This window comes from Charadrius vociferus, unplaced genomic scaffold, assembly GCF_000708025.1.
Source record: "Charadrius vociferus isolate BGI_N301 unplaced genomic scaffold, ASM70802v2 scaffold787, whole genome shotgun sequence".
Taxonomy (NCBI): Eukaryota; Metazoa; Chordata; class Aves; order Charadriiformes; family Charadriidae; genus Charadrius; species Charadrius vociferus.
This window is the reverse complement of record NW_009649307.1, coordinates 510,226-520,311: the sequence shown is the minus strand read 5'-3', so window position 1 is coordinate 520,311 and position 10,086 is coordinate 510,226. Positions and strand designations below refer to the sequence as shown.

General features: G+C 42.9%; 1 protein-coding gene across 1 annotated transcript in view; it reads left to right on the top strand.

The window, feature by feature from the left end:
* The window catches only part of TMEM11 (transmembrane protein 11), a 10,400-nt gene extending 2,145 nt beyond the window's left edge, over positions 1–8,255 (top strand). The window contains exon 3 of the mRNA XM_009889222.1: positions 7,441–8,255. Coding sequence (XP_009887524.1) covers positions 7,441–7,957 — 517 coding nt within the window. The 3' untranslated portion in view covers positions 7,958–8,255. The remainder of the gene's footprint in view (positions 1–7,440) is intronic.
* Positions 8,256–10,086: the final 1,831 nt, after the last annotated feature.

Sequence of the window (10,086 nt, the reverse complement as noted above, 5' to 3'; positions counted from 1 at the left end):
CCTCGGCGCTCGCAGAGAGCTCTGTAACGCTCTCTCTTTGCCTCTGTCAGGACGGAGGAGCAGCTAGGACGAGCTGGAACTACCCACGGAGTAGCTGTAGAAGTTTGGGAATCGTAACTTTAAAACAGGAAAATGAGACAGAGGAAAATCTTGTTGAGCTGCTTTAAATTCTGTGTGCACAGTTCTTTACCTGCTTAAAATGTCTAGCTAAATCTTGTATTTCCTTACGCTGGTGTTTTCCCTGTTTTGCCCCAGGGCTGACTGATGTAACCAGCTGCTGCCTTTTTATTGTGAGGAGTTTTCTTTTGTCCTGCCGCCTTACATAGAGACTCTGAGATCTCTCTTAATTTTTGCTGTGGCTTTTGTTTGATTTTGATCCCCTGCTGTAATTCAACAGTATTCTTTTTGATGGTGTTGAATCTACATAGCCAAAGAGAGCCACAAGTAGCCCTTAAAAATCTGGTGCTAATGTGAATTGCAGGAATGCTGTCTGTGTTCAGGGAAAATAAAAGTAATTGAACTGGAAGAGCCAATGGAATTACTGCATCAGTGTAGTTTATATAAACAACTAAGAATACCACAGAGCTCAGTGGCATAGTGGTAAAGCTGTCTGCACCCAGTGCTGGCACCTGCCCCAATGCTAAGCACATGAGGTGTGGAGTTTTCATGTGGTAGACCTGTCCTCCCAGCAGAAGCGAAGAAAAAAATATGGAAAAGAGCACTTAATAACTTCAATGAAAGTTTTTCTACCAGGATGAAAATTGATGCAGACTTAAAAGTGAGTTGTTACCTTATAACTTAATCTGTGAACTATAGAATAATGTAATTGTAGTTTGAGGCGACTTTTTAAGCTATGATTACTCTTGATCTTATGATCAAAATTACTTATTCCTAAACATTAGATACTTCATGAACCCGCCGCATGTATTATTTTTCCTTTGGAGAAATGTATAGCTAAGTATAAGAAAGCACAGAAGTGACATAGAACAACAGATACACCATTGACCAGTTTTTCACAATGCTTATCAAAAGATGGTGGTTCTTTTAGGTGTCATCCTGTACGAACGTGACAAAAGATCATACTTCTAATAGGTGTCGGGTGATGTCAGCTGGGTACTACTTCTTCCTTGCAATTGCAGAGCTGGAGATACGCATGACTGGGCCTCTGCTTCTCTCCATCAGTGGCTCATCCGCAGTCGCACCTACCGATCTTGTTTGACTGCTGGCAACGCAAGTTGTGTAAAAGGCAGTGCTGACAGACCTGATGTCATCAAATGATGACATAGGCTTTTTTTACAGTGAATACAGTTTTCTTGCACTGGGCAGGATCCTTGTCCAAAGACACATTCCTTTGAACTGAATATGCTAATCCAGCTTGCCTCATAAATGAGCTGCTTCAAGGAGTTTCTACAGTTGTCAGCCAGCTAGTCTAAAAGGCATCTGTGTGTTGGGAGGTGGTGTGAGGAGTCTCAGTAATGAATAAAATACTGTCTGCTATTAGACTAGACCAGCTTTCATTTAAAAAAAAAAAAAAAAAGACCCAGCAACTTTATCTGTGGAGGCTGTATCCCTTCATAAATGACTTTATTGATACAAGGAAATCTGTAATTGGTCAAAAAGTGCTTTCCTCAGCAGGACTAAATGTAAGGACGTTAATTTCAAAGGATGTTGTCTGTGAACTCCAGCTGGCGCTCTGGCGGTGAAATAATAAGGTTAAACAAAATAACCCAAAACATTGAAGAGAACCAACTAAATATTTGTTTTTCTTCATTCTGGATAGACTCTTTAATGGAGACTGTCTAAAGAGAATTGTTAATCTGTAGACCAAAACAACTTTTTTATACAGAACAGACACTGAATTGTACTTCAGTGTTTTTGTATAAAATTCAGCACGATGACCGCCAGAACACAAGACAGAATGCCATTTGTTCCCCTGGGAGATGTTCTAACAAACTCCAGCAAGAACAGCCTTAATGTCATCACCACTGCTTGTATTGGCTTCTCTGCGCCCTTAAAGAGATCTCTCCTTTCGCTACCTGCACTGCTCAGATTTCTGGTACTCTGTTTGCTTACAGCAATGATTGACCTATTTCCATTAGCCTGGCTAATCATTAGTTGACTTAAAATTGACACCTCTTTCTGCTCTAGTGGCGGGAGCTTTTTGTTATGGTCTGGTGATGTTTTCCTTTGTGTTGTCTTCCCTTGCTGAGGCTGTTTGAAGAGCTCACCAATGTTCTCCTGCTCCCTTTTTATATTTAAGGTACATCTTTTGAACAGAAGTCTTGCTTTATTGCTACAGTTTTACCGTTCTTCCTCCGCTTTAACGCATGCATTGACAACCTGTTCAAAATGGCCTTTAAGAAGCCGTAGGCCTGACAGCCGTGGCTAATGGCCTGACACTGGTAGATGGTGTGGATGTTCAGCAGAGAAACCATTCTTCAGGTGCTTAAGCTCGGATGTGTTAGTACTTTCTGTATGCCATATCCTGGAGCTCTCTTGAGTAGGAAAATACACCTGAGTATGACTTTGAGGTGGAGTATTTCCATTGAGAATTAAAGCCAGACCACAACTCATTCCTTAATCTTGAAATTAAATTAAATTTCAAGAAGGATTTACAGGGGGGGAGGGAAGTTTAGTTTTTTAATTTGTCATGCCTTGACTTTATTGACTTACTCAAGCTTGGCTGAGATGCTAATAATGACACTGTGCCTTGGCCATCAGTAACGTCCTTTTTGTGCAGTTCACTTGCACAGCCGGCATGGAGTCCTTCTGTTGCATTGCTAAACTAGATTTTGTGTGTGTGTGTGCTGCTTGTGACAGCTGTTATCACACTGCTGCAAGCCTCTCCTTTCTTATTTTTTTAACTACTAATCAGACTGGTTTTCATTGACAGTTAATCTGAATGTATGTTTGGTGCTCTGAGCAATACTGTTGTCCAGGAACATTCTTCTTTAAAAAAAACCAAACAAAACTTGACTTACCTGTTGTGTGGAGGGGTTTAAAAAAACCTCTTTTTGCACAGAACTGTACCCATGCTTTGTGCAGATTGTGATTCTTTCTAATTGTGATTCTGAACATTTTGCAGAACTGAGATAGTTGGATGACACTACACTTTCACCAGAAGTCTATCTGGCAGATCAAGGAACATCACTAGGCTGAGGGCAGCAAACTCAGTCATTCTCTCCCTGCAAGTGGACAGTGGTAGAAGGATGCTGGGGTTTCTTCCAGGATGTCTGCCCTGCTTTCACCCCTCTGATCATTTGTTTCTCTTTTTGCCATTTGGCACCTGGCAAAGCTTAAGGTCTTTTCCCATTGAGTGGCATTGTGCTGCCTCCTTAGAAGGGTATTTATTTCTTCATCCTTAAAGACTATCCCATTGAAACTTATATTTAACAAACAGGCTGCTGCTTTCAAGAGGCAGCTAGGAGACCTCTTCCAAGTCAGAGGCAGAGAAAAGGAGTTACTTTGAGGACTGTAACTGGGAAGCTGCTGGAGTTGCTATTGTTCAGCCAGTTGCAGCACCCCTCTCCTGGTGCCCTCTGATATATCCATGTTAGGAAGATAATCCAAATGTAATTTGAAGCTTGCCCTATAGCTAAGACAGATACTTCTGCCCCTCCTGCTGGTGGTAGCTCTGCTAACAACCGATTCCTTATTTATAACTTTGACAATACCCACATTTTACATGAGTGATTTTAAATGATTTTCATCTTGCTGTGCTGAAGAGTCGAGAGTACTGTCACATTCCCCCATCTATGCATTCATTTGGCACCAGGAATGAGGCACTTAAAACAAGTATAGAATGCGTGAAGCTGCAACAGAATAAACTATTTGGATATAAGGTCCAGAACTATTCTTGCAGAACAGCTGTACAGCTCTTTAACTTAGCCCTTTTTTTTTTGGGGTGGGGAGACAGATCCTGCAAAATCATTTGATTGAGTAATATTAACAACTGCTTTTAGGTTCTGGTCTGTCTAGTAAATAACACACTGGGGTTCTGCACATGTGGCAGCATTTTATGACTTATGGAACTAGATCCTCTCTGACACTGGTTATTTAGTATTCTTTTAAGTAAAATGGAATTTACATAAAATCATTACACTTCATAACCAGTGGATACCAGCTTGGAGTTGTTTGCATAGCTCTGCATTTTTGTTTGTCATTGCTGAGGGGAGGGGGACAAGCTCCAAAAGACAAACTCCACAGCCTCCAGTGTTTGAGCAAATCCAATTGCTTTGACTGGATTTGTTCATGTGCAGCTGCTGTGTTCAATGGAAAGGCTGTGTCAGGAGAGACTGCCTCTGTGGATTGAGGTCCTTGGTCATTATCTGCATGCCAACAAGGTCTAAAACCTTCTCAAGCCCACGTATCTCATCTGTGTCTCCTTCTATGTTGTCTGAAAACAAACCAGTTTTCAGCTTTTCACCTCCAGGGACAGCCAGTTCTTCTGTGGAAATAATACGTGATAAACCCCGCTTCCTCTGTTACAGAAGTGGAGGCTTTCTGTTTGCATTGCTGACTCTTCATGTGTCCTATTGTTTGAGCAGCTAATTTTTCATTCTTTGTTTTTTGGATTACCCATTTTGCCATTCGTAGCTTCAGCACTGTGACAGAGATTTATTCCCATATTAGAGGACTAATTTGGAGAAACAGCATGGTTAGGGGGCAGACCCTATCAGCCTTCGTGCGGTTTATTTCTCCAGTGATTTTTCAACAGAATATATTTTAAGTTCTGCTTGTTTTGGCTTAGAAGGATTGTGCTTTTCTTGCTTTTATTGTTATAAAGCCCCAGAGCCTGGCAAGCCAAAAGAGTCCAGAAGAGATAGACAGTACTGCCTTAGGCCAAAGTCTGTTGGATTCCTGCTCGCTTTGACAGGTGGCTGTTGCTTGTGATACAGCTCTGTTTGTGTACATTACAGTGAAAGGAAAGAAGGGGTGTTCAGAAGGAAGAATGGGCAACACCTGAGGGAGGAGAAATGAGGCTGATTGGTTAGTGCCACCTGTCCTGATGCTGAGCCTGGAGAAATCCCGTGTAATGTAGTTACTTCCCTTAATTCCTAGAGTTAGAAGCCCACTTCCCCATGGCTCTTCTACAGGCAGAGCAAGAGGCTTGCTTCACTCTTGTTTTCCCAGCGATGGCAGGGAGATCCTAGGGTGACTAGGCTATTGTGCGGTTCCTGAGCCTCTGCGGAGTTCTGAGTTGAACGTGGATTCTGCTTCTCTGTTTTGCAGATCCACGCTGCGTGTTCTTCAGTGTTACAAAAGGCTGAAAATGCTCCTTGGTAGGAAATACTAATTGTATCTGGAGGGTTGTGTTAGGATTGGGTCAGCTTTCGGCCTGAAAATGCCTTTCAGCAATAGCTTTTCCCTGAAGTCATTATGCGTTGGTATGTGGTTTCATGTAGTCTATTGGTGGTGTTTTACAGAGTTACCTTAAATCTCAGCATGTCTTCTGTAATGAAACTGGAATTTTTGATTTGGAAGAAGTTGCACTTGGAACAGTTGTCATTAAGAAAACAATCAGTGGCAGAAATCATTACCAGCTGTGTCCTTAATGTATCAGAGTAACACCTGGTTAACTAATTCTTTGTTAGAAACTCCCTAATGTTAACTGATATATTTAGTTACCTACAGATGTAGTAGTCTGTAAAATTTTTATATAGGTGCTGTCCTTCAAAATTTTTCTTTAAATATTTGCCAGTTCACTACAGAATGTCAGAGCCCACCACATCCTGTGCTGAAAGAGTTAATAGTCATTTTCCAAACAATCTCTGACAACATGATGGCCTTAAAGAAGCCCCTGGCATACACAGCATCCAGGTGGAATTTTATTTTTCTTTCAACCTGTGAACAGGCCAAGAGGGAAATGCACTGCAGAGAACTCAATAACTAGCTTGTAAGTTGAGTTTTCCTTGTAGCTTATATAAATTCCATCCAGACTTTTAATGAAACTGCTTATTACTCTGCTTTGAGAGAGGCTGGTGCATCTTGGGTCCTGCTGTTTGATATGTTTGCCACTTTTCACAAAAGCAGCTACTTCTGACAACAGCTTGTAATTTAACAATATTCTTGATTACAGATGGCCACTGCACGAAACCCTTTGCAGCATGAATGGAGCTGCACATTAAGGGTAATGTCTGGTAACACAGCAGCTTGTGAATGAGTATTTTTCTCCCTTATTTTCCAGTGCCTGCACATAAGTACCATTGTACTAATGGAGCAAAAAGCGCTAGTCTCATTCTCCATCTCAGCAGTGTCTTGCCTCCCAATATCGGGAGGGTCTAAATGCTGTTAGGATGACGTTGTTTTGTCTGCCGTGATTAGGTCAAATATGTGTGAGATTTGTTCTCCTTCTGCTAAAGGAATCTGCTAGATATTTTTATCCTTGAGAGGCCACGTGTTCAGTTTTGCTCTAGTTAAGCACAAGTATGTCAGAAATAGTTATTTCTTCTGCTTAGAAGGGAGGATTTTGCCTTGTTCTGATGGATAGATTTTTACCCTTTCTCAGCACAGGTATACAGTCATAATCCTATTTCTTCATAGTCTGTTATGTTTATATAGCTGCAGCTAAGGTGATGTGTGTGAAGAGGGTGGAGGGAAGGTGGAAATGGATGTGATTTTTAGGTAGCTAAAAGCTGTTATTCAAATGAGGGATGTACAATCTTGTGAATCTGCTGTCAGTATGGAGCCGGCTCCAAGGTAAAGCGAGCACCTCCTTGACTGTTAAAGTCTGCCTGGGTTTAAAAAAATGTTTCTTTCTTGCTTTTCTGCACCCTATTTCAGCAGAGGGAGTGAACTGTTCTGTAACAAACTGAGTGCTCTGCTGCTTTTTTTACCTTCACTTCTAGCAATGTTTCTTGGCCATCCTTGTTGGATTTACTATGGAGGACTAAACAGCAAACTGCATCAGTGGCAAGGAGGCAGTTGTTGTGGAGAGAAAGCACACATCTCCATTTGAAGGTGCTTCCTCTCAAATCCTTCCAGTGCAACTTGCCCTGTTAATGGATGAGTTGCTAGTCTTACCTTCTATGAAAACTCCTTCTCCTTAAGTCTGTATGGTTCATTCATTGATCGGGTGTGGTTGCCGAGGTGTGACGTTTCCAGGTCTCTAGAGAAACTGCTTAGGTATCAGTGCGAGGAACCATTTCGGGATTGCTAACAAGATTGTTTTCTCAAAATGTTCTAGTTCCTCCGAGTTAGGAAAAGGTAAGGAAACATAAGTTGCTTCATTTTGGGATGACTTCACGTACAGGAGGCATAATCAGCTGATGTGACATAATCTTGAGTTGAAAAAGCTGCTGCTTGTTGAACAGAGGCAGCAACTGACCTTGAGGGGCTGCCCTCAGTTTGGGCATTTTTCTCTCTGTTTCTCACAGCTGAGTGGGTGAGAAGTCTGTCTTTAAGCTCTGTAGTTTTAATTCTCTTGTTTCCTGTTAACAGGGTCACCTTGTCCTCCACGGACTGTTACATCGTGCACGAGATCTACAATGGAGAGAATGCTCAGGACCAGTTTGAGTATGAGCTGGAGCAGGCCCTGGAAGCGCAGTACAAATACATAGTGATAGAGCCCACCCGCATTGGGGATGAGACGGCCCGCTGGATCACTGTCGGGAACTGCCTGCACAAGACCGCCGTGTTAGCGGGCACCACCTGTCTCTTCACCCCTCTGGCACTTCCAGTAGATTATTCTCACTACATCTCCCTGCCTGCTGGTGTGCTGAGCGTGGCTTGCTGCACCCTTTATGGTATCTCTTGGCAATTTGATCCCTGTTGCAAGTACCAAGTAGAGTACGATGCCTATAAACTTTCCCGCCTGCCCCTGCATACGCTCACCTCCTCCACTCCGGTGGTGCTGGTGAGGAAGGACGACCTGCACAGAAAGAGACTGCACAACACGATAGCACTCGCTGCCCTGGTGTACTGTGTAAAGAAGATCTATGAACTCTATGCTGTATGACTTCAGCAGGGAAGAGAGAAACCCACAAAGACAAGTGTATTAAGACTCCCACAGTAACATTTTGTTTTTCCTGTTTGAGAAGCAGTGGAGACTGGGAAGGATTTGGTTTAATAGAGCTGTTATTTTTAAAATAACACATCACTGGTGCACCAAGGTTTTTCAGTTCTTCATTACACTTAAGATGTGGATGTGTGGTGACTTGAGAGCTGTATGTTAGGCCATGGGAGTCCAATCCAGCAGCGGAATGTCGATGAAAGGAAGCTATAGAAAGAGGGGGTGTGAGAGCTTCTTTTTTTTTTTTTTTAATAGCTGGGTGGGAAATCACTGCCAATTCAACAGAAGCTATTACATGGCAATTAAAAGATCAGACTGGGCATTTTTTTTTCCCCCCCCCTTTTTTTTTTTTTTTTTTTTTTTTTTTTTTTGGAAACATTTAAGTATATTGTTTAATTGTATTACACAGAACCAGCCAGAATTATCATTGACCATTAAAGGATGAGAATTTCAAATGCTTTTGCTCTCTTGTTACTGTTACCATAGTTCCCTTTTATAGTGTGCTTCCAGGGAAAGGAGGCTTTGCTATGAGAACTCCAGTGATGGTAATTATTTATGCGTGCTCACACACAGACCTGATATTCCTCTTGTCCATTGCACATGGCAGCAGTGTCCATGTTACTTCACACCAGCCATCTGTTGAGGGAATAGCTGTAGGGTGTTGCTTTCCCTCTTGCTTTACTAGTTGTATTTGTTTGAAGAGGGCTTACTTGTTACCCCAGTGTTTGTATCTTTTTGGTAATTGCTTAAACATTGATGGTTGGGGCTAAAGGTGTCCAAATCTGCTGCTGTGCTGCCACTTCCAACCATTAGTTCTCTGCACAGTGTAGGTAACACTAAGTTTCCAGCACAAACACATTCTTCTCAGTTCCTGTACATTCCTGGACTGTTCTTCTCAGTTCCTTTCTAATGTGGATCCATCTCCACTGAAATGCGTTGTACCGGGTGCAGCTGAGGGCTGCCGAGGTGGGAGTCCAGCTGTCTTACCTTTGCGCTTTGTTACTGCTGCTGGCGTGCGGACGGCTGTGCCCTGACTATGCAATTCCACTGCTCTTGCTTGCAACACGCGCTTCTGCAGCTGCCTGCTGCCGCTGCTGCAAGGCATCCACCCCATTGTATCTTGTAACTGTGTTACCTGAAATTTTAGAATTCAGTCTTGTGTAGTAATTCATCTTTCAGCTCAAAACTGTCAAAATCTTGTTATTAGAATGGGAAGTCTTTACTATTTTGCAAGATCTGCCAGTTACTTTTAAAAGATAGGGGCTTGCTTTCTATAATCTCCTCCTACCAGATGGCAAACAGGCGTGGTTTGCATTTACAAGGCCAGCTTGGCACAGCCTCAAGTGTTACGATCTGAATACAGGAGCAAAGCCCTGCAATAAAAACCTGCCTGTGCACAGGTGTACCGCTTGCTTCAGTGGTAGTTGCAGTCTGACCTCCACAGCTGAAGCACTGACCTTGGAAGGGAGTCTCATGAGGTCAGAAACCAAATTCAGTAGTTCTATCTTTATCTTTCCAAATTGCAACAGCGGGCACCAAGAACTCCTCCTCTCCTCCAGACTGCAGCAGGCTTTTCTGGCCACGGTTCCAACTTGTCCTTTTCTGCTGATGCAGCTTTTGTGTTAGCGGGGTGCGCATCCCAGTCGTGTGCGTGCTGGGCAAACGGGGTTTGCTGGGAGTTCTCAGCAAGTATTTACCACACGCACAGGCTGGAGGGAACTCCGGTGGCATCGAGGCGTTTCTAGGTGGCAACAACCCTTTGCCTCTTTTGCTGGTACAGTGGCTGAGTTGTCTCCCTCCAAGGTTAAAAGAAGCTGGGATCCAGAGCGTCTCTATTTATAGCAACAATGTACAGTTGCCTTGGCAGAGAGGAGGGGAAGAAATGCAACTACTTCATCCTGCTGCGGTTAGGCCAAGACTGCTGGGCATTTTGCCTTTCGAGTCCTGATATTGTTTCTAAAGTCCTGTCTGCGGGATGAATTTTAAACTAGTGGCAGATCTGCCATAGCTAATACGTACTTGATTGCTGCAGAAGGCCCGGAAATATCCTCGTGCTAGCAGCACAAAAGACATTC